Below are 24,826 nucleotides of genomic sequence, written 5' to 3'. Positions count from 1 at the left end.
CAGCTGGAATCCCAGAAGCTTGGGAGGCTGAGGCAGGAGGATCACAAATTCAAAGCTTCCTCAATAATTTAGCTAAGGCTCTAAGCATTTATGGAAACCCTGTCTCAAAATAAAAAAGAGCTGGTGATATGGCTTAGTGTTAAGTGCCCCTGGTTCAATCCTGTGGCTCAGAGGTTAGGTGCCCCTGAGTTCAATCCCTGGTATATAAAAAAATAAATAAAAAAGAAGGAAAAAATACAAAGATACATGTCTGGGCCATGTATAGAGGCACATGCTTGTAATCCTAGAGACTCTGGAGGTTGAGGCAGAATGATCCCAAGTTTGAGGCCAACCTGAGCAATTTAGGAAGAACCTATCTCAAAAGGATTGGGAATATGACTGAGTAGTTATATACCCCTGGGTTTAATCCCCACTAAGTTTAGTCCCTGGGAAGTTAATTTCAGTAATTTAGAGGCTGCTAATTGGCAAACCAAGATACACATCTGGTGGACGCATTTCCTTGGCATATATTGATATCTGAGGGTTTAAAAGTGAGTTGCCGGTCTGGGGTTGTAGCTCAGTGGTACAGTGCTTGCCTTGAACTGGGTTTGATCCTCAGCACCATATAAAAATAAATAAAATAAAGATATTGTGTCTATCTACAACTAAGAAAAATTTTTAAAAAGTGAGTTGCCAAAATTTAAAAATTGGGATACTGCACAAAAATACCTTGGTTGCCTCTTGTCCTAAATTCAAAGTGTCTGCCAATACTAGGCATTCAAGCTGGCAGCAATTATCTGCTGCTGAATAGCAGCTGTCTCCTTTAGTCTTGGTCAACTAACTCTCTGGCTCCCTAAGGTCCTCACCACTCCCTATTGTCTTCCAGAAGCTGAGGCTGAGAGTAATATACCATTTAAAAATACAGTTGGAGCTGGGTGTGGTGGTGTGCACCTGTAATCCCAGTGACTCAGGAGGTTGAGGCAGAAGGATGACAAGTTCAAAGCCAGCCACAGCAATTTAGCGAGGCCCTAAGCAACGTAGTGAGACACTGTTTCAAAAAATAAAAAACAAAAAGGGCTGGAGATGTGGCTCAGTGGTTAAGAATCACTGGGTTCAATCCCTGGTATCAGAAAACAAACAAAAACAAAAAATCACAGTTGGATTATTTTCTTTCTTTTTTTGGAGTACTGGGGGTCAAACCTGTTCTACCCCACCCTTTTAAAAATTTTGAGACAAGGTCTTACTAAATTGCTGAGTCTCACATAGAATTTGTGGATTTGCAGTCCTCCAGTTAGGGGGGGTGGCACACTCCTATAATCCCAGCCTGTAACCCGAGCCACACAGGAGACTGAGACAGAAGGATCACAAGTTCAAGGCCAGCCTCAGGAATTAGCAAAGACCTAAGGAAACTAGTGAGACCCTATTTCAAAAATAAAAAAAGCTGAGCACCTCTGGGTTCAATCCCTGGTACCAAAAACAAACAAACAAACAACAACAACAAAAACGTGATTCCCCTGCCTCAGCCTCTCAAGTTGTTAAAATTAGAATTACTGGCATGTTTCACTGCTCTTGGTTTTAGGCTATTTTTCCAACATCCTTCCCTTTTTTGTGGTAATAGAGATTGAACCCAGGGTGCTGCACATGCTAGGCAAAGCACTCTACCACTGAGCTACATATCTCCAGCTCCATGCCTTTTTTTTTAGTCAGTTCTATTATTCCCTTAAATTCCCAAGTTTGTGAGGTCTTTTTCTTTTTTTTTTTCCAGTATGAGGGATTGAACCCACACATTCCTTACCACTGAACTATAGTCCTATTCCTTTTTATTTTGAGGAGTCCTGATAAATTGCTGAGGTTCTTACTAAATTGCCAGGCTAGCCTCAAACCTGTGTTCCTCCTATCTCAGCCTCCTGAGTCATAGGATTTTAGATGCTTTGTGTGTGTGTGTGTGTGTGTGTGTGTGTGTGTGTATGTGTATGTATATATATATATATATATATATATATATATATATATATATATAAAACATATATTATTTTCTTGGTCTCTGATGATCAGAAAGAAAACCAAGAATGACATTATGAATTGGATGACAGAAGAGCAGGTTTCTGTGGAATTAACTGGGCTAGGATAAATGGCCCAGTGCCCGTCAACCAGTACAGAAGGGGCATGCCCTTTGAGGTCCTCTTTGGTATTAAGATTAAAACTCTCTTGAAGACATTGTAGAAGCATACTCACTGAATCACCATGCTAAAAGAGTACTTACACAGCATGTGCCTAGGCCCTGGGTTTGATTCCTGGTACCAGCAGGGGAAAAAAACAAACAAAAAAATGGTTTAGCATGGTGGCGCACACCTGTAATTCCAGCGATTCAAGAAGCTGAAGCATGGGGTTTAAAATTAGAGGCCAGCCTTTGAAATTTAGGAAGACCCTGTCTCAAAATTTAAAAATATAAAGGCCTGGAGGATGTGGCTTAGAGGTAAAGAGACCCTGGTTTCAATCTTCAGTACAAAATTAAAAAAACAAAAACAAGACTTTTGATTTATTATTACATACTAAAAACTATAGTTACTATAGAATCAATTACAAATTTTAATTATAATCTAAAGATGATCTGATCTTTGCCCCCCTTTTCACATACCATAAGTCCGATACTTTGTTTTTTTGGTACTAGGGATTGAATCCAGGGATGCTTAACCCCTGAGCTACATCCTCAGCCATTTTTTTGAGATAGTCTTGCTAAACTACTGAGGCTGGCCTTGAACTTCCAGTCCTCTTGCCTTAGCCCCCAGAGGCACTGGGATTACAGGTGGGTGTCACTGCACCTGATATTTTAGGTGCAGGAACTGTATGGAGTTCCTGGAATACATAACCCTGTTCAGGACTGCCTTTCCTGAAATTATTTTCCCCACACATGTGCCCTCATTTGCCCACGCACCACCTTTGCTTGCAAGTTCCCATACTTCAAAGCTCAGTTAATTTTCTTGCCTCCGGAACTTCAGTTATTCATTCAACACTGTACACCCACCATCTGCTGGGCAGAACACAGCCTAGTAGGTGACAGTCAATAATCATTAAATGCTTCCAGGAAACACACAGGGTACTATGGGGGAGAAGGGCAAGTTAAATTGGGGATTAGGAGAGATAACTGGGGAAATCTTTGGTCAGGTCTGAAGGATGAGGCAGTAGCTGAGCAAAACAAATGTGGGGGCAGGGGTGGGAGATCATCACAGAAAAAACAAGATTAAAAAAGGAAAGGGGGGGGAGGGGTGTCCGGGTTGTGTTTCAGCGGTAGAGCACTCAACTGGCATGTGAGTGGCCCTGGGTTTGATCCTCAGCACCACATAAAAATGAATAAAAATAAAGGTATTGTGTACAACTACAACTAAAAAATAAATATTAAAAAAAAAAAAAAAAAGTTAAACGGGGGCAGAGCTGTGCTCCATGGCATAGGCCTGTAATCCTAGCGGCTCAGGAGGCTGAGGCAGGAGGATCCTGAGATCAAAGCCAGTCTCAGCAAAAGTAAGGTGCTAAGCAACTCAGTGAGACCCTGTCTCTAAACAAAATACAAAATTGGGCTGGGGATGTGGGTTAGTGGTCAAGTGCCTCCTGGGTACCCCATGCCCCCTGTAAAAGAAAGCTGAAGAACTGAAAGGAGTCCCAGTGGCTGGAGTGTAAAGCATGGGAGTGGTAGAGAACACCTGGAAAAACCTCCAGGATTACTTTTTTTTCCCCCCAAGTACTGGGGATGGAGCCCAGGGCCTTATGCATATTAGGCAAAGACTACCACTAAGCTCTTCCCTAGCAGGATCTTCAGCCTTCCTGAGGTGCCTCAAGAAGCTGAAGCAGGCTGTTTGTAAATTAGAGGCCAGCCTTGGGAATTTAGGAAGACCCTGTCTCAAAATTTAAAAAAATATAAATTCCTGAGGTGCCCCCCAAGCTAGGCCAACCCTTCTTTAGTGCATCCTCTGGGTTGTAGTGGTACTGTTTCTGTCACATTGTTCAACTCCCAAGGTAGAGACTAAATTTTGGAAACTCAATACAGCACAAATAATCAGTTTGGTTGACACAGACAAAAACGCAGGATCAGAAGTTTTCTTGGCTCTATTACTAAGTGGCACTGTAAACCTGGGCCAAGTTCCTGATGCCCTTTTCAAATCTATGGTGTAAGAGACCTACTTGACTGTACATATCAAACTATCTCCTCAAATAACACACTCATCAACCTCGGCAGGCAACTCAGTGAGACCCCGTCTCTAAATAAAAATAAAAGGAAGGTCTGAAGATGTAGCTCAGTGGTTGAGTGCCCCCTAGTTCAATCCCTGGCACCAAAAACAAACAAATAAAGTAGGATAGGAAGGAAAAAATAATTTCTAAAAATGACTTAGAATGAAAGGCATGGGTGGTTCTGAATTCATCCCAGTAATAAAAAGAGGACAAAATGCATTATGAAACCCCACTACCTCTAGATTGAGTCATCAGTTCATGGGGGTCTACAATAAATTCCTAGAGTTAGGCTAAAGGGGGACAGTGACTGACTACCAGAAAATAAACACTGACTTTATTAACAACATCGACAGAAAGGGTTTCCAATTTTTCAGAAGAAAACTAACATGAAACCAGCACCACCTGGTAAGCGTTACAAGATTAAATGCTCACATCACATTTATTGTTCTGATAGCTCACTGCCACACACTGAAGGGTCATCAGGACAACTGCCATCAGAGCTGCTGCAAGAACAAGCTTTTTACTGGGGGGCAGATTCATAGTCAGCTCCTTTGACAGCTGACTGCAAGGATATTCCTGTTCAGCTCTTGGTGTAGAGAAGACAAATCAATTTAGAGAACAGAGTCTTGCTTCTCAAATTCAAGAAAAACCATTAAATAACCAATTAGTTTTTCTTGGACTGTCTGTCAGTGCACTATGAAGAATCCTTTTCCATCCCCACCCTTGTCTGGGTGAGGAGAGGAAAGGGTGGCAAGGGGCCAACACACTAGCAGGTGGTTTTGGTGACATGCTGGGCTCTGCTCCCTTTCTGCTGGTGATAGTAGGCGTCTTTCTTGGCAGCTGCAGCAGCTTGATGGGGGAGGCAGGGGCCACCCACTGATCACCTCTTTTTAAAGCCATATTTTTTGCGTTCATAGAAGAGATCTGTCTTAGAGCTCCCCAAATTGACAATCTTTGGGCAACCATCTCTCTGGAAAACAGAATAGAGAAACTGGTAAGTCAGAATCTGAATCAAGAGGAACTGAAGATATAATTCACTACAGAGGAATAAAAGTTAATCTTTTGCCCTAGTATTTGAAGACCATAACAGGTTTGGGGGTGTGCTCAGTAGTTAGACTGCTTGCTTAGCATCTGCAAGGCCTGGGTTTGATTCTCATATCTCAGCCCCTCAAAAGTTAAGAAACAACAATGAAAGGATTTGCAAATGTGTACAAGCAACCCTAGCTCCTTAAATGGGAGGTTCAGATTAATTAGCACCAAAGGGAAGTGTTTCTTCTCTATCACTTGAGTTTTCAATGATCATTTTATAAATTTTAGGTTAATGGTTTAGTTAGTTATTCATCTTTCCAATTATCCTATTTAAATTTTTTTTTAGTTGCTGATGGACCTTTATTTTATTTTTTAAAAGCAGAATTTAATTTTTTTTTTAAAGAGAGAGAATTTTTTAATATTTAGTTTTCAGTGGACACACATCTTTATTTTTATGTGGTGCTGAGGATCGAACCCAGCGCCCCGTGCATGCCAGGTGAGCACGCTACCACTTGAGCCACATCCCCAGCCCCTCGACCTTTATGTGGTGCTGAGAATCGAACCCACTGCCTCACACATACTAGGCAAGTGCTCTACCTCGGAGCCACAATCCCAGCCCCCCCATTATCCTATTTGATCTATTAAGAATTTACAAGTTGGTGCACCTATAATCCTTGTGACTTGGGAGGCTAAGGCTGAAAGATCCAAGCCAGCCTTAGCAATTTAGGGAGACCCTAAATAACTCAGTGAAACCTTGTCTCAGGGGGCTGGGGTTGTGGCTCAGTGGTAGAGCGCTCACCTCGCATGTGAGAGACCCTGGGTTCAATCCTCAGCACCACATAAAACATACAAATAAACAAAATAAAGATATTGTGTCCATGTATAACTAAAAAACAAAAACAAAACAACAACAACAAAAAACTCTGTCACTAGGGATGTAGCTCAGTGCAGGTTATATTTACTGAATATCTAGATATCCAGAAAGTCCTCCGGAGCCTGCCCACTCTCTATTCAGTGACTGCAATTATATTTAAGAATATTTGATTCAACAGGGTGTGGCAGCACATGCCTATAATTCCAGTGACTCATAAGGCTGAGGCAGGAGGATCACAACTTTTGAGGCCAACCTTAACAACTCATCTAGAACCTATCTCAAGGGATGTAGTTCAGTAGTACAGCATCCCTGGGTTCAACAGCTCAATTCTGTTGCTGGTATGACACAGTGCAGGTAGAACCTGAAACTTTTTTTGGGGGGTGGGGTGGGCGGGATGGGTGGGTGACTGGGGATTAAATTTAGCAGTGCTTTACTACTACATCCCCAGCCCATTTTATTTTTATATTGAGACATGGTCTTGCTAAATTGCTTAGAACCTCGCTAAGTTGCTGAGACTGTTCTTGACTTGCAATCCTCCTGTCTCAGCCTCCTGAATTTCTGGGACTGCAGGCATATACCACTGCTTCTGGCCTGAAAACATATTTTTGGCAACAGGAAACTGAACCCAGGCCCTCACACAAACTAAGCAAGTGCTTTATCACTGAGCTACGTTCCCAGTCTTTTTTTTTTTAATCTTTATTTGCCTCGCACGTGCCAGGTGAGTGCTCTACCACTGAGCCAAAGCACCGCAGTCCTTTCTTGTTATTAGTTTTTTGGGGTACCAAGGACTGAACTCAGGTGCACTCGACCACTGAGCTACGTTCCCAGCCCTAGTTTGTATTTAGAGACAGAGTCTGAATGAATTGCTTAGAGCCTCACTTTCGCTGAGCTGGCTTTGATCTTACGATTCTTGTGATTGAGCCTCCTAGGCTATTGGGATTACAGGCACGTGCTACCACGTCCAGTCCTCCCTTTTATTTTGTGCTCAGGTTGATCTCAAATTTGGAATCTTCCGTCCTCAGGCTATTGAGTAGCAAGGATTACGTGTATACCATGTGCCTAACCAGAATCTGAACTCATATGTCCAAAGAATTTTGTTCAACTGAGGGATTAAAAACAATCAGGGCTAGGGTTGTAGCTCAGAGGTATAGTGCTTGCCTAGCATGTGTGAGGCACTGGTTTTGATCTTTAACACCACATAAAAATATAAAAAAAGAAAGGCATAGTGTCCATCTACAACTTAAAAACAAAAACAATTAACTTCAGTCAAGTGCTCTAGTTCTCCTGGATTATCCCAGAATGGAGAGGATACCACCAAAGGGAAAAACCTAAAGGCTTTAGGAGGGTTTCACAAAGTGTCTTGTTAATTCACTTGATTTAATCCAAACACCGATCCCCGCACCCCCAGCACATGCTTTGTAAGTGCTCTACCATTGAGCTGCACCCAAAGCTAAATCACTTCATCTGAACAAATACATGGTTTTGCAGAGGGCCTGTGCTAAAGGTGGTGTTGAGTTTGTTCTGATTTGTAATGACATGCTGCTCCCTTGGCCATTCTGAGAGCTGAAGTGGTTTCAGTGAAGCTTCCAGGAAGCCTCCCATCACTTGATCTGGGATGCAGGGAAGACAGCTGGAGAAGCTGTAACTGGAAAAAAACCTTAAAGGTCTGTTGATTTTAAGACACCCACATCAAAGGAGTTGGATTCCTGTCATATTAGACTATAGAATGAATTAATCACCTTAGTCCTCCAATTTCTAACTCAGTTTCTTTCGGGGGGCCTAATATCAACACAGAAATTTTTGTCTGAGAACATACAAAGCCAACATTGCATGATTTTCCAGAAAACATGTACTCTGTATTACAGGAGTGCTCCCACCTGTGGTGCCTGGTGTATGAGGGAACTAGCCCCACCAATGGCTCACCAGTTGAGCTATGTATTCAATCTGTTTTTGTGTGTGTGTGTGGGGGGGGCTGGGGGGGGAGTACTGGGGATTGAACCCAGGGGATTTTAACCACCAAGCCATATCCTCAACTTTTTTATTTTTTGGTACCAGGGATTGAACTCAGAGGCATTCAACCCCTGAGCCAGAACTCCAGCCCTTTTATGAATCTTATTTAGAGACAGGGTCTGAGTTGTTTAGTGCCTCACTTTTGCTGAAGCTGGCTTTGAACTCACAATCCTCCTGAGTTGCTGGGATTACAGGCGTGTACCACCTTGCTTGGCGCCTTACGGAGTCTCACTAAGTTGCTTAGGTCCTTGTTAAATTACTAAGGCTGGCTCTGAACTTTCGATCCTCCCGCCTCTGCCTCCTGGGTTGCTGGGATTACAGGTGTGTGATACCGCACCTGGCTTTACTCTGTGTTTAAAATCCTTTTTTAACAAAGTAAGAATCAAAACAGATGTTGTCCCAGGGCACTTGGGAGGCTGAGGCAGGAGGATTTTAAGTTCAAAGCCAGTATCAGCATTTAGCAAGACCCTAAGCAACTCAGTGAGATCCTGTCTGTTAAAAAAAATATAAAAAAGGGCTGGGGGGGGGGCCTGGGGTTGTGGCTCAGAGATGGAGCACTTGCCACCCATGTATGAGGCACATAAAAATAAATTAATAAAATAAAGGTATTATGTCCATCTAAGGAAAAAAAAATAGATGGCTAGGTTGCATGCCTATAATCCTAGCAGCGTAAGAATTTGAGGCAGGAAGATCACAAGTTCAAAGCCAGCTTCATCATCAACTTAGGTCCTAAGGAAATTAATGAGACCCTGTCTCAAAATAAAAAATAAAAAGGGTGAATGTTTTTTTTTAAAAATATTTATTTTTTAGTTTTCAGCGGACACAACATCTTTATATGTGGTGCTGAGGATTGAACCCAGGCCACATACATGCCAGGCGAGCGTGCCACCGCTTGAGCCACATCCCCAGCCCCAAAAAAGGGTGAATGTTTGATATCAAATGGGGCAGTGCTCTACTTTCTTTTAAAGGTGCTGTGAAATTTTGTGGTATGAGGATAACCTAGATTTGTGCACTGTGGTAGTCCTTTCTTTTAGATTCATATTCCTCAAGTATAGAACTAGGGACTAGACCATAGACCAGGTCAATGTTAAGAAACTGAAGAGAGCCTTAGAGATTCCTGGGAGGGACCAGATGATGAGAGGATATATCCTCCAGTCTGCACAGCTGCATCCCACTTGGTGAAGGCAGCAGGCCCTGGAGCTAGGCCACCTGACTTTGGATAAGTTATTCTTGAGTCTCAGTTTAGTCACACTTGAGTATAATGGTAGAACCTACCTCGGAGAATTAAATGGATTCGATGGTTCGAAAAATGTTTACAACAATACCTGGCATACTTCATTCCTTAATAAATTATAAGAAATTGCCAAAACAAAAATCAGCAATTTCATAATGGTTCAACCTAACCCTACACTCCCACTAGTTTTGTGTAAAAATCTCTTTTTGTTGTTGGTACTGTGATGGTACTGATTCTGAACCCAGGAATGCTTTACCACTGATCTGAGTATCCAGCCATTTTTATTTTATTTTTGTAATTTTGAGACAAGGTCTCACTAAATTGCTTAGGACCTCACTAAGCTGCTGGCATTATAGGTGTGTCTCCACCCTAGCAAAAATAACCCTGAAATAGCAATAAAAAACCCAGGACTTGACTGGGAATAGAGCTCAGGGGTACAGTGCTCCTGGATTCAATCCAGAGCATCACCAAAATAAATAAATAAATAGCAAGAGTTAAGGGGATTAATTTGCTGAAATGTAATAAACTACAAATTAGTCCTTGGGTGACAATGTCCACAGATGTCATCCCTGGACTCCTGGTTATTTTTGGGCATTGAAAAATTATAATGAGGACACCCAGCTTATCTTACCAGCCGTTATAAATTATGAAAGCTGCAGGAAGCGGGTAACAATAGTGATGGTGGCTTTTGTTGTAGGAAGATTTCTGCATAGGAAAAAGTCTTGGGTACTTAATCTACATGATGATCTGTAAGAACGAGAGACTGGATCATGTCACCGGACTGCTCTGTGTTCCTTGGAAACTAGTGCTGAGTAAATGTGAGCTAAATGCCATCTCAAATATCCTCAGGTCATTCCTGTATAATGTGAAGTAGAGGAAGTGATGTCTAGAATAATTCTTAGAGACCAATGAGGCATAAGGATCCAAAGGTATCAGGTCACACACCACATGCAGAAGAGTCAGACAGCAATTAACATTTATTAAACATTCTCTGGTTGCAAACTTAAGCCAGATAAAAACTCTATCTATAACCACACAAGTTCAAGAAAGTGTCACTAAATGGAGTTTATGCTGGGTGTGGGAGCACACACCTGTATTCCCAGCAGCTCAGGAGGCTGAGGTGGAAGATTGCCAAGAGGAAAGCCAGACTCAGCAACTTAGCAAGGACCTAAAGCAACTTAGTGAGACCCTGTTTCAAATTAAAAAAATAAAGTAAAATGGGCTGGGGATGTGGTTCAGTAGTTTTGTACCTTCTCTTCACCACTTATTGACTGTAAGTAATTACATCTGCTGTGTACCAAACAACCTGTAGGGGGACTAGGGGTAATTTATAGGGACAGCACCAAAAATGTGCACCATTTTTGCATTACAAGTCAGACCTGTACCAAGGCCTGAAAAAAGGAGGCACACACAAGATCCAAGGTACTGCCCATAATGGAGTATAATCTAGTTGGTGGAACTGATCCACCATTGTTGGAAGTCAAGTATAATATGATAGTCAAAGGTAAACCAATTTAGGAGAGGAAAATATTCAAATCACCAACTAAAATTACGTTTTTGTTACTTAATCTATGACATTTTATATTTCCTAAATAACAGATTAAATGGTGTAAGAAATAGTTCTTTCTGGCCCAGTATCTTGCACTTCCTAGCAGTAGGCAGGATCCAAACACATACACAACTGAGGTTGTTGGGTTGTTTCTCCTCAACATGGGCACAATATCTGAATGGACAACATGGTATGATGGGAACACCACAAGGTTTTGTCACAGCCTAATTTTGTCATTTATTAGTAGGAGAGAGACGTAAAGATGGGATAATACTAACCGTCCTTATTTAACAAAGTTATTGTGAGGAATATGAAGATAAAAGGTACAAACTACCTCATCTTTGCTCACAGAAATATGAAGAGTTAACATATTTTATCTTATCCTAGATTAGTAGGTCCTAGATCAGTAACAGTGTACTATTAGCCTAGTAAGATTATATCATACTTCCTTACGTTTTCTTGTAAAAAGAAAGCAAGCTGGGGGCCTGCAGCTGTGGCTCAATGGTAGAGTGCTTCCTAGCATGTGTGAGGCACTGAGGATCAAAATTCGCAGTACCACATAAAATAAATAAATAAATAAAGATTGTGTCTGTCTACGAATCTCTCTCACACACACACACACACACACACACACGAAGAAGAAAAAAGCAAGCTGATCTGTGGTTCCACCACTCCTCACCTAGAACCTGGCTGCCAGTACTAAAGAACAAGGGTAAAACTTGACTTTGGGCAATGATCTACAGGTGCTGTTTTTTTGTCTCTGTCTCAGGGAGCTGAATGACAATAATTAAGAATTAGGCACTGGCACCATATAATATTAAGGGACAAAAATTTGCAAGACCAACAATCACTTCTGCAGTATTAAATAAAGGTGTTCTAGATTAGTGTGGTGGTAGAGCAATACTCCCAGAGACTCAGGAGGCTCTCAAACACAAATGTGAGGCCAGCCTGGGCAACTTAATGAGACCCTGCCTCAAAATAAAAAGTAAAAAGGAGTAGGGATGTAGCTCAGTGTTAGAATGTCCCTGGTGGGTTCAAACCCCAGTACCACTTAAAAACAAAAAACATGCATTGTGTGTTAGAACTTACAAATTCAGGATGTTGTTTCTGAATAAGAACAATCATAGAGAGACATCAAAGCAACAGAGAGGGTGCTCCAAACAGCTGGTGTTGACAAAGATTTGCTTGTCTTGCATTTTTGCCCTTGATACAAAATAACAGCCTTTTATTGACTACACCCAGCTTGGCCCAAAGAACTTTTGAGAAATTATAACTTCGGTGATTTGCTGAACACAGTAATTTCTACAGACAGGAGGAAATTGCCATGGATGGCAAAGTGTTACAAAATAATGGGAGGAAAGGTCAGATAGAAAGCTTTGTATTCACTCACATCCTTCTCCTGGATGGTGCATTCTTTACAATAATAGGCATCAGAGACTCCTGGGCCTCCACAGATCACACAGCGCCCCTGGTAAGAACCATAGTTACATTCATCACATATTCGCACCAGAGTGCAGGGGCGCACATAGGAGTCACAGATCACACATTTGCCGTCACCTGTAAGGAAAAAAGAATGTGTCATGTTCACTAGTAAGTATGGGTTGTGAACCCAGGGGCACTCTACCACTTAGGTACATCCCCAGTCCTAATTTTTTTTTTTAGGGGGGTGGGGAACTGGGGATTGAACCCAGGGATATTTTACCACTAAACTATTATCCCTAGTCCTTTTTGAGACAAGGTTTCTCTAAGTCCAGGCTGGACTCAAACTTGCCATTCTCCTGCCTCAGCCTCCCAAGTAATTGAGATAACCGGTGTGTGCCACCACTGCCCAGGATATCTCTTTTACAGTGACTTTAGGGCCCTCCTCTACTTTTGCATGGCAAAACTTGGCTTACACAAGTTTTTTTCTATATCTCCTGGACACAAAGGAAAAAAATAACCAGTTAACATATATAAAGGTCTTGGAATTGCACTTAGGAGATTGTAAGCATTGATAATTGCTGGTAAAAACCTGTGTGTGCACACGGGCATGTGGGCTGGAAAGGATAATGGTAGTTTGCCCATTCTTCCTGATCAAACGTGAGACTTCCTTAAAGCTTAAATACAGTGTTTAAAAGTGTGCACGTCAGAGTGGGGCGATAGAAGGCGGCTTTAGTGCAGCCCCACACACGTGTTTCCATCCTCCTCCCGGGCACGTCTACTCCAAGCTTTCTTTGTGGCACCTCTGGAAATGCCCGTATGTTGGCTCCACAGAAACTGAGTGGGAGGAATGGGGTGTTGAGGGTGTGTTCCACTCACATTTTTCACACAGTCTCCCGATGGCTGTAAGACCAAAGAAGGGACAGGGTACAATTAGTATTAAAGTTTTGACAAAGCGGGGAAGCACATCCTCGAGGTCCCGATAGGCGCAAAGGCGGCAGTGAGACTCATGGGAAGGGCATCTTATTCTCGTGAATCTCAATCTGAGCCAAACCCACGGCCAAAGCAACCTCCCGAAGCTCCTCCCAGGCCCCGGGCAATCTGCTGCAGTTTCTTCAGACTTGCGGCGGAGGCCCTGGCCGTCAGCCCCTTTTACCACAAACCCGCGCGCTCCTACAATACCCAGCGACCAAGAGGCGCGAAACGTGGCGACTCCAAGAAAAGACCCTAAAGAGGAATCAAGAATTCCTAGACTCGAAGCGCCTAATATCACCCCACCCACACAAGCAGTGGGCAAGGCCCGCCTCACCAACACCAGCTTGTTTGCGGCAGAATATCAAATCCGGATGATGTTTAGCCATAACTCCCTCCAAGCAAACTACCGGAAGCCTCGGGAACTTCCGTCCAACCTCTAACCCCGAGGGTTCCTGCCTCCACGTCGCGGTGATTGGTCTTCGAGGCTTCTATCAGCGTTTACGCTCTGAGCCAAATCGCGCTAGCTGTCGCGCGATTTTCCTTCATCTGAGGGTAGCTAGGTCTCCGCAGATGCGTAGAACTCTTAAAAAACAACAACAACAAAACACTCTCCCGGATTTGGAAGGTATAGACTTTCGGATAAGCCATCTTTGCAGCACTGACATCTTTGCTTCTGTGTTTGTTTTTTTTTAACTGGGCACTGAACCCAGGCCTTGGCGCATGCTTGGGCTAGTGTTTTTATTCAGCTTTTTTTCCCCTCTCACGCGTCGATTCCTAACACATGAGCTCCTCCTACTGCCTTCTCAGGGCAATGGAGCCGGTATGGAGGCCTCGCCTTCCCCGTGACGTAGCGCTCTCGAAGCCACGCCCCCACCACGGCTTTAAATAAGCTGTGTGGCACGTCACTTTTACGCGACCTCATCTTTGTCAGTGCACAAAATGGCGCCTTACAGCCTACTGGTGACCCGGCTGCAGGTGAGCGAGCTCGGGTTCTCTGGGTTCACGGGGGCGGGGTGCCTCCTCCTGTGCCTGTGGCGATGGGCGAGGCAAGGCAAGGCGGGCCGGACCTGGGGCCGACTTCCCGTGTACCCGTCGCTGTTGTGGGCCCAGAGCCGTGCCCGCTTCTCGTTGCCCTAGGTCAAGGCGTCCCCGGCACCGTCAGCTCCCTGACCATGTCCCCGCCCCGGGGAAAATGTGGCTATAAGCTGTGATGGCTTGATGAAGAGTGGAGGCACCTCTTTTTCCTTTCTGAGGACCGCACTTCCCTCTCCCTTAGGGTGTCTTTCTGTTCCTCAAGGTGAGGACAAGGTGACTGGGGGGCGCGGTGGTTGTTGAGCCCTGTAGGCCAAGTGCCTGAAGCCTTCATCTCTCAGCAACAGATGCTTGCAAGCCAGGGGCATCCACAATTGCCATCTGGCCTGGAGGCAGGAGAAGCTAGTTCTTTATACTGTCTTTTGAGGACCTTGCGGAGTCAGGAATTGGAGAGTGTTCTTCGTTTACCCTGACGTAGTAAATAGTAATGTTTCTCACCGTTGTACCAGATTCCAAAACTGATTTTAATACCTACTAATATCATTTGATTCATATAATCGTCTGGTGAGATAGATGTGACATGATTTTTCCCATTGGTAGATGATAAAACTACCAGAAAGTCGGTGAAAGTTCTGGCTCTCAAAGACTGTCACCCTTATGTTGTGACCTGAGCATTGACCCTCCTGCCCCTCTGTTCTCCTTCTTTGTGTCAGCCTGCCCTCTGAATTTTATGAGCCAGGGTGGGGTCATTTATATTTGTAAGAGTACAGAATGGACTATTTTGAGCTCACAATTAGTTGCTTTTCAAGTACTAGGTGGGAGAGTAAGGAGACTTAGCAGTTTGACCTTGACTCTCCTGTTAGGAGCCATATAGAAAGTTGACTGTAACTGTCAGATGGGTTTTTACTCCTAACTTGACAACTCCCGGAAGGTGTTATATTCAAAACTTCAATGTCAAATGTGTGTTTTCTTAATAAAAATAAAAAGTTACCTGTAGACATTCCTTGTCAACCTCTTAAGATTAATTTTGAATTTTCTTTGGATCAAGTGGCATAACTTTGATTATAGAATTAATAGTTATGTGCTATACCCTCAGAAAGCATTGTTATTTGAAGTGATTTTTCATATTATTTAAATTTAAGCCAAAAAGTAAAATAATTTCTCTGAAAATATTTCTGGTCCCAATTCTGAGCAAAGGTAAAAGATTTGCACTTAATTATCTCTTTAGGTTTTTTGATTCTGTAAGTTAATGATGTGAAAATATTTGTTTTTTCCTGATTCTGCTGTCATGTGATTTAATGAAATTAGGCAAAATTATGTGACAGGTAAATAACTTATTGAGCTTGGAAGAAAGACATAATGTCAACATTTTGAACTGAAAAGGATATTGGAAAGTATGAATATTAGGGTGGTATGGAAAGAGATCTGGAATGTACTTCATGCTTTTGATCCTTGACCTTCAGCATGTAACTTCCTGAGTCCATTATCAGCTGAGGATAATATTTATTTATTTATTTTAAAGAGAGAGAATTTTTTTTTTTAATATTTATTTTTTAGTTTTCGGCAGACACAACATCTTTGTTTGTATGTGGTGCTGAGGATCGAACCCGGGCCGCACACCTGTCAGGCGAGCGCACTACCGCTTGAGCCACATCCCCAGCCCCGAGGATAATACTTAAACAGATGATAACTGTGTACTTGCATTGCCACAAAATGATGAGTAAGTGGAATGTATTTACAATCATGTAGTTCATCCTGTTTTACAGATGGAAAATCCAAGACTTTGAGAGCCTGGGTGATTTCCAGTAGCAGAATCAGGATTAAAATCCAGGTCTCGGGCTTTGGTTGTGGTTCAGAGGTAGAGCGCTTGCCTAGCATGTGTGAGGCACTGGGTTCGATTCGATCCTCAGCACCACATGAAAATAAAATATATTGCGTCCACCTACAACTAAAAAATAAATATTAAAAAAAATCCAGGTCTCCTTGTATGTTCATTCAGCGGAGATGGATGAACAGCATTATGCTCTTTGCATTATACCACACTGCGTCCCAGTAGAAACATAATGACAGCTAGCACTTGTCTATTGAGAACCTCTTACATTTACCTCTTTGCTTAGATACTCAGAAATATTTCAGATATTTGAGAAGTGGTAATTATCACCTTAGTAGTCTTTTCTGCAGAACTCAATGATGGAGTCATTTTATTCCCATTCTTCCACATATTTCCTGAGCCCCCACTGCTTGCCTTGGAAACACTGGTAAGCAAAGACAATCCCTGATCTCATGCAAGTGTCTACTGTATTCTAATGTATCATACTGCAGAGGGTCTCAGAAATCTTTCTTAGCCAAAATATTTTTCTTTTGCTTTTGGCTGGACCAAAGGTGATGATAGATGATAGAATGATGGCTCTTACTACTACCACTATGAGTAGCTAACATCTACATTACTGAGTGCCAGTAATAGCGCATGACTCTGGGATAATGCATACTATTAGCCCTGCTTTATGGATGAAAAAGGATTAGTGAAGAAACAATAGAATGGTTAATGGCATGGATTCTGGCATCAGACCCGCCAAAGTTTGAATCCTGGCTTTAATACTGAGTAACTGTGACTCAGAGCAAGGTACTTAACCTTTCTGAGCCTGTTTGCTCATCTGTATGATATCATAATAATAGTACCTCTGTTTTAATCACGTAATAGTTGCAGAGTATTTAGAACCTTGCCTAGCACCTTTTAAGTGTGATATACTTATTAAATTAGATAAATTTTGCATAGGGCCATATCACTGGTATTGGCAGATGTGATTTGGATCTGCCATTGCTGATTTGAAAGCCTGAGGGCCAGCAGCTGTAACTTCCTTTGGCATCAAGACTCAGCCTTGGACCAAGGCATTATTGATTATTATTATCGTAAACTTGAGAACAGTGCTAAATTGTACATACACTGTTGTTTGACAGTACCTGTTACCAGGTAGAACGATTAGAAACTGGGGAAAATGCAAAGTGTGATTCTTTGAAAAGTCATGTTTATTCTCTGGTTTTCAGTATTTATTTTTTTATGCATATCATATGGATAAGAGGGGTTGGGCACTTCAACTTTTTTTTTTTTTTTTTGTACCAGGGATTAAACCCAGAGGTGCTTCACCACTGAGCCACATCTCCAGACCTTTTTTATATTTTATGTAGAGACAGGATCTTGCTGAGTTGCTGAGGCTTGCTTTGAATTCTAAGTCCTCTTGCTTCAGCCTCCCCAGCCACTGGGATTGCAGGTTTGGGCCACTGCTTGTTGGGGTTGGGTACTTCAGATAATTTCTCAGGTCTTTGGTTTTGCCTTGAGGTACTGGAGTTTGGGTTCTCATGACCTTGGGAAGGTCATATAGCTTCTTGCATGTAAATCTAGGATAAATAATTCATGACAAAGAAGTCTGACTTCTTTGGTAGAAGTTTTCTATGAAGAGCTGCGCTTTTTTTTTTTTTTTTTTTAGTGATCTTGCTTTGAATTTTAAACAGGTTATTCTGGTTGTATGTTCACTTGGATGCCTTCCTGGGATTAAATATTGATTTGAATTGAGTAAATGAATGAATGAATTAGTAAACAAACCTATAGTCTCAAACCTGGGTAAAAGGAATGACTACTTCCTGGGACTAGGGCAGCACACCATTGCCTTGGAACAAATTGCTCCTAAAATGCCTAGAACTGCCCTATACCATTGGAATGCAGGGACTAAAGAGGGGGGATAATTTGGGCAAGGTGACACATGCCTATAGCCCAAATTACTCCAGAGGTTGAGGGGAGACAGAAAATAACCAAGTAGAAAACAAGAAAATTGTAGCTACAGAGTGCTATAGGGAAGATAAAATAGAGCCTGGTGCTATGATGCACGCCTGAAATCCCAGTGACTCGAGGCGCAGGCAGGAGGATTACAAGTTCCAGGCCAACCTGAACAACTTTGTGAGACCCTGTTTCAAATAGTAAGGACTGGGTTTACTCCTCAGTACCAAATGGGGTGGGGGTTGGGGCATTAAGGAAGAGCCAGGCTCAGTGGTGCACTCCTATAATCCAGCTATTAGGGAGGCTGAGGCAGGAGAATTGCAAGTTTGTGGCCATCATGAAAAACTTAGTGAGACTCTGTCTTGAAAATAAAAAGGTCAGGGATGTGGCCCAGTGGTAGAGCGTTAGCCTGGCATGCACTGAGACTGGGTTCAATCCCCGGTACTATATAAAAAGGAAAACAACAACTAGCCAGTTGGCCAGTTGTTAGAGTAGATGCCAGAGGAAACAGGGCAGTGCCAGTAAAGGTGACATTTGAACTGAGGTTTACATGGTAAGAAGGCAGCCATTCAGCATTTTGGGAGAAGAAGTTTCAATTAGAAGGAGCAGCATATACAAAGTACCTGAGATAGGTGAACACACAACCAGAATAACTCGGTGTGTTAAGAATAAGGCAAATCAGTGTGGTTGAGGTGTCTTTAGGAATGGGAGGATCTGAGCAGGAAGTTAGGCTCATGCAGGTTTCCATATGGAAATTGGGTTTTGCTTCAAATGTAGTGAAAATCCACAGGAAAGTTTTAAGGTAGGGAGTAACATGATCTGATTTATGCTTCAGAAAAATCATTCAGGCTGCTATATGGATGATGGACCATAGAGGGTTAAGAGAGGAAGCAGGCACATGCCTATAATCCCAGCAATTTGGAAGGTTGAGACAGGAGGATTACAAGTTTGAGGCCAACCTCAGTAATTTAGGGAGGACCTTTGCAACTTAATGAGACCCAGTCTCAAAAAGGACTACAGATAAGCTCAGTTGTAAAGCACCCCTGGGTTAAAATCAGTACCAAAAAAAAAAAAAAAAAAAAGGGCAGGGCTGTTGCACACCTGTATTCCTAGTGACTTGGGAGATTGAAGAAGGAGGATCATAAGTTAGTTCAAGGCTAGCCTGGGGAATTTAAGGAGACCCTGTCTCAAAAGAAAAAGTGTTGGGCGCGGTGGGGCATACCTTTAATCCCAGCAGCTCAGGAACCTGAAGCAGGAAGATTTCAAGTTTGAAGCCAGCCTCAGCAATTTAGCAAGGCCCTAAACAACTTAGTAAGATTCTGTCTCAAAAGAAAAATAAATATAAAAGGCCTATGGATGTGGCTTAGCGATAAAGTGCCCCTGGGTTCAATCTCCAGTGTTCCCTCTCCTCCCCCGAAAAGGGCTAGGGATATAACTCAGTGGTAAAGTATTCCTTGGTTCAACAAACAAGTTGTTTAGGAAAAGCTTTTTGGTACTGCTCTAAGATAGAATTGGGAAACAAAGTAGAAATGAATCTGCTGGGGTTTTGGGGGGTGGGGGTCAGGGGGCATTCTGGAAATTTAACCCAGAGGCACTTTACCACTGAGCTGCATTCCCAGCCTTTTATCACTTTTTTTATTTTTTTATTTTGAGACAGGGCCTTGCTAAATTGCTGAGGCTGGCCTCAAACTTGCCATACTTCTGACAGCCTCCTAAATCCCTAGGATTATAGGCGTGCACTTATTACCATTATTTACAAGCATTCATTGTTTTGTGACTACATTGACTGAGGGAGCTACAGAGCTGGCTTAGTCTCTCCCTGCATGTGAGACTCCTATGCCAAGTGAAGGAGAATCATTTAAATAACTGAAGCCAGGAGGAGGTGGGCACATGTGCTGGGGGTGCCTGAATACAGACTCAGCTCTGTCTGGCACATGGATGGTGGTGGTTGATGTTTAGTCTGCCTGCTGCTGTGGTTGGTGTATGAATTGCTGTTCCAGGCCCTGGGGAAACGGGAACCACATTAGCTGCCCCATATTGAGTTCAGGCCCTTTCACCAGTCACAGAACTAGGTCTTGTTTTACAAGTGTTGCATCCTTTATCCTTCACAACAACCTTATGAAAACAGACTTGTTTTCATAATGATGAAACCAAGGCCCATAGAGGTTAAAGAGCTCATCTGAGGTCACAGTGTACAGCCGAGTCCGATTTTGAATGCAGATGTGCTGGGCTGCAAAGTCCAGACTTTTTACCACTCAGCCAAACTGTTTCCCCAGAGCATTCCCTTTGGGGGAAGGAGTAAAAGCCAGATCTCTGTAGAGCAGGCTCAGTATAAGGGACACAGTTCAGTTGGCCCTGGATCCATTTGGGTGTGTATCTTTGGGGATGTGGTTGCCTCCTGCCCCAAATACCAGTGAGGCAGAGTTCAGGCCCCACAGAGGCAGCTTTATTCCTTGATCCAACTCACAGACTGCCTGTGGAACTCACAGAGGATGCCCTTCTCAAGGGTATTGGTACTGAGCTGCTGCCCACCCTTTGTAGCATAGCATGGTTCAGGATTTGTAAGCAGTTCACTATGTGCTGGCTGTAGTCTCCGCTGCTAAAGCCAGCAGCAAAAGAGAATTAGGCAGATGAGTGAATCTATCATCCTGTTCCTTTAAGGAACCCCCTACCATCTTTGGCACCCATTTAGAGGGTATGACTTGGGGGGAGACATGGCTCTTTGTCCCCTTGCCAAACCTCTGAAGAGGACAGTACCACTTTTGTTCTTGCCAGTTGCATAGCAACCAAGCTAGCTGATTGCCTGCTGGTGGGAGGGAATTGTTTAGCTTGGAATTCTTAGAAGAGGTGCCAGGCATTGCCTACTGGGGATGGGAGGAAATTGTGATAAGCTTGCAGCCATGTGGGAAGATGCCACTCCTCAGAAGGGTGTTGATTGACATGCATTCTTGTGGAGCCCATCTGAGGCTTCCCTGCCAGGAAAGACTGGGCGGTTAGGCTGCTGAGAGTCATAGTTAGAAGAATCAGGGGTCTGACATCTTTTGAGTCCCTGAAGTCATCTTGGTGAAGTGGGCTGCCTCATAGGGTAGAAAGTTCCCCACCGTTAAAAATGGTGCAGAGGTTGGTACAGAAGGTTGGTATTGAATGGTGGACAGTTCCTTTTCAATTCCAAGATGTGCCAGGTTGGCACTTGGTATCTGTTCTGGGGCTGTGATTTGGGGTGGAAAGGGAGAAGTGAAGGCATAGTGGGGAAAAAAGCCTGTAAGCCTTTCTCTAGTGCACAGGCAGGCAGTATGTTCATAAGCAGCAGCTCATTCTCCCAGGAGGACGGGTGGGTAACAGCAGCTCACATTTAGCCATGCCTGTCAGGAGCCCAGCTACCAAGCTCTATGCTTTTTGCATGTTTTTTCCTTACATACACAATGCAGTGTGTTCATAAATGTCCTCTTCCTTCTCTTCATCCCAGTTCCCAGAGGCAACCACTGATCATCCTAGACTTTTTTCTCTGCAGTTACAAGCCATATGTTTCTTTCTTTCTTTTTTTTTTTTTTTTTGAGAATTTTAATATTTATTTTTTAGTTTTCGGTGGACACAACATCTTTGTTTGTATGTGGTGCTGAGGATCGAACCCAGGCCGCACGCCTGCCAGGCGAGCGCTCTACCACTTGAGCCACATCCCCAGCCCAAGCCATATGTTTCTAATCCTCACAAAGTCTCTGCCATTTTGCTTCCATGTCACAGAAGAGGAAATTGAAATTTAGATCAAGAATCTTGTCTGAAGTCCCACAGCTAGGGGAACTGAGATTCTAGGGAGACCCTTCAGATCTAGAACATGTGCCATTTTTTTCTTTTTTAGTTTATTTTTTAGTTGTAGTTGGACACAATACCTTTATTTTATTCATTTATTTTTATGTGGTGCTGAGGATCGAACCCAGGGTCCAGCACGTGCGAGGTGAGCGCTCTACCGCTGAGCCACAACCCCAGCCCAGAACATGTGCCATTTCTGTAAGTTGTCACTTGTTTTGAAGCATTTCACAATGTACTCTTGACAGATGCTTGGTGATTTCTCAGTATCTACTGAAGCAGTTGTCTCAAGAGACCTGGCCTCCTCTAGGAGCCCAGCCTATTTTGGCAGCTCAGCCATCTTTCGCTCCTTAGCTTGCTGTATATGCTGGTGTCCACATGGCTCCCTAACAGGCATTGCTGGCCTAAGCCAGTCGTGACAGAATAGACAGAATTCTGCCATCAAGCCAGGTGTTGTGGGAGGGTAGGTGCACTATGCATTAGTAGTTGGTGCCACTTGGAGTCACTGAATGTTAAGTGCTCCCTGGGTACCTGGCACCAGGGAGTCTAGTTGAGGGGACGTGGTGAGGGGTGTCCCTGGATGGGCTTTAGGTAGTCTATAAAACTGGGTGTTTTATGTGTAAATTTTTCTTCATGTGCTACTATTTATAATGAAGGAAAGAACCCGTAGTGTTATTTTTAAAAAGTGTCTGCTTGTAGCATTTTACATAATAATTGCTCTTCTTGGGAGCCCATTCCTGTTGTTATTTCATACTTCATAGTAACACTCAGAATAAAATTTATGTCATTTCATTCCTCATAAAATACTACAGAGATTACTACCTTTTTCTTTCTTTTTTTAAAAAAAATATTTATTTTTTAGTTGTATTTGGACATAGTACCTTTATTCTATTTATTTATTTTTATGTGGTGCCGAGGATCCAACCGAGGGTCTCGCATGTGCTAGGCGAGCACTCTACTGCTGAGCCACAACCCAGCCCCTTTTTCTTTCTTTCTTTCTTTCTTTATTACGTGGTGTTGAGGATCGAACCCAGTGCTCACCGTGTGAGGCAAGTGTGCTTTCACTGAATTACAGCTACAGCCCCTCCTTTTTTCTAAATGAGAAACTTAGTTAAAACCTGCTGGAGGTCACATAGCTAGTGAATGGTAGATGTGGGTTTTGAAGCTAGATGGAAGCTCTGTCCTCTACGCTACATTGCCTCTTGGAAAGCCCAGGTTATAGTTGAGGATTTAGGATAGTAAGCTGCACCCTACTGGGCCCTGTTGGGTTTCAGGCCTGACCTCCCACCATTTCCTACTTTTGTCTCTTACTTCCTACTATTTTGAATGATTTGTAGCTTCTGCACACCTAACTTGAAGATTCTGTGTCTTTTTGTTGTTTTTTTGTGGTGCTGGGGATGGAACCCAGGGCCTTGATCATGCTAGGCAAGGGCCCTACCCTGAGCTACATCCCTAGTCCTGTGTCTTTTAAGGTACTGCCTGTCATCTTTGACTGCCTTGTAAATACCTGTTTATCCTCTGCACCCTGTGCAGGCAATCCCTGCTCTGTGAAGGCATTGCCCCAGCATCCGGGCAAGGTTCCTTATTCCCTGTGCTTCACTCTTTCCTTGTGTGTATGTTTCCTTTGCAAAGGTTTCTGTGGGGTTTTTGCATTTTATATGCTGCTCTTGGCCAGATTAAGGTAAGTTAAGATAGGCACTGTATCATTCTTATTATCTGTGTCACATTGCTTGGTAAATAATAGGGCTCTAATGTTAAAATACAGATGTTCTGCTAGGAAAAAGGTCACATGAGAGGCCACAATCAACCTCTAATAATATTTTTGCTGTTCTGGATTGCATTATCTATAGAGCAGCAACAATGATTTTTTTTAAATGTGATTTTTAAAAATGTTTTAGCTGTAGATGGACACAACATCTTTATTTTATTTATTTGTGTGGTGCTGAGGATCGAACCCAGTGCCCCATGTGTGCCAGGCAAGAGCTCTACCACTGAGCCACAACCCCAGCCCTGTTTGTTTCTTTTTGCACTGCGGATTGCTTTATTATAGAGTTAACATTTCGATCTTTTTTTTTTTTTTTTTTTTTGTACTAGAGATTGAACCCAAGGATGCTTAACCACTGAGTCACATTGCAGCTGTTTTTTATTTTGAGACAGGGTCTCCCTAAGGGGCCTTAGTTGCTAAGGCTGGCCTTGACCTTGCAATCCTCCTGCCTCAGCCTCCTGAGCTGCTGGGATTATAGGTATGCACCATCACATTCAGCTGTTTGTGTTGGTATTGGGGATTGAACTTTACTACTAAGATGTACTCCCAGCCATTTTTGTTTTTTATTTTGAGGCAGAGTACCTCTGAACTGCTGAGTCTGGCCTTTAACTTGTGATTCTCCTGTCTTGGTCTCCTGAGTAGCTGGGATTATAGGTGTGTGCCACCATACCTGGCTGATGATTTTTAAAATATTCTTTCTTTCCTTTTTTTTTTTTTTTTTTAAGAGAGAATTTTTTTAAAAAAAATATTTATTTGTTAGTTTTCAGTGGACACAATACCTCTATTTTATCTCTATGTGGTTCTGAGGATCGAACCCAGTGCCCCGCACATGCCAGGCCAGCGCGCTACCGCTTGAGCCACATCCTCAGCCCTTTTAATATTCTTTGCTGAGGATCGAACCCGGGCCGCACGCACATGCGAAAACTAAAAAATAAATATTAAAATTATTTTTCTCTCTCTCTCAAAAAAAAATATACATATATATATATATATATGTTTTTTTTTTAGGGCTGGGGATGTGGCTCAAGTGGTAGCGCGCTCACCTGGCATGCGCGGGGTGCTGGGTTCGATCCTCAGCACCACATAAAATAAAATAAAGATGTTGTGTCCACCGAAACTGAAAAATAAATATTAAAAAATTATCTCTCTCTCCCCTCTCT

The 24,826-nt window shown here is 42.9% G+C and overlaps 2 protein-coding genes across 2 annotated transcripts in view; one reads left to right on the top strand and one right to left on the bottom strand.

Moving 5' to 3' along the window:
* Window positions 1–4,515: 4,515 nt before the first annotated feature.
* On the bottom strand, window positions 4,516–13,737 carry Phf5a (PHD finger protein 5A). The gene is made up of 4 exons (XM_027925856.3): window positions 13,628–13,737; window positions 13,198–13,221; window positions 12,290–12,456; window positions 4,516–5,173 (listed from the first exon to the last, which is right to left on the bottom strand). The coding sequence occupies exons 1-4, from the start codon at window positions 13,677–13,679 to the stop codon at window positions 5,084–5,086; spliced, it is 333 nt and encodes a 110-aa protein (XP_027781657.1). The 5' UTR covers window positions 13,680–13,737; the 3' UTR covers window positions 4,516–5,083.
* A 423-nt stretch (window positions 13,738–14,160) lies between these two features.
* Aco2 (aconitase 2) overlaps window positions 14,161–24,826 on the top strand; it is a 47,786-nt gene continuing 37,120 nt past the window's right edge. Inside the window, exon 1 of the mRNA XM_027924653.2 lies at window positions 14,161–14,268. Coding sequence (XP_027780454.1) covers window positions 14,233–14,268 — 36 coding nt within the window. The 5' untranslated portion in view covers window positions 14,161–14,232. The remainder of the gene's footprint in view (window positions 14,269–24,826) is intronic.

Source organism: Marmota flaviventris, chromosome 3 (assembly GCF_047511675.1).
Source record: "Marmota flaviventris isolate mMarFla1 chromosome 3, mMarFla1.hap1, whole genome shotgun sequence".
Classification (NCBI taxonomy): domain Eukaryota; kingdom Metazoa; phylum Chordata; class Mammalia; order Rodentia; family Sciuridae; genus Marmota; species Marmota flaviventris.
This window is presented reverse-complemented; position numbering and strand designations above follow the sequence as displayed.

Bases quoted from the DNA above. Each gene is read 5' to 3' on its own strand.
- Phf5a (XM_027925856.3), bottom strand. From the start codon at position 13,679: ATGGCTAAACATCATCCGGATTTGATATTCTGCCGCAAACAAGCTGGT. The intron at 13,222-13,627 runs GTGAGGCGGGCC...TTGGTCTTACAG, and splicing joins CCGCAAACAAGCTGGTGTTG to CCATCGGGAGACTGTGTGAA. The intron at 5,174-12,289 runs GTGAGTGAATAC...TCTGTTTTCCAG, and splicing joins GCACCATCCAGGAGAAGGAT to AGAGATGGTTGCCCAAAGAT.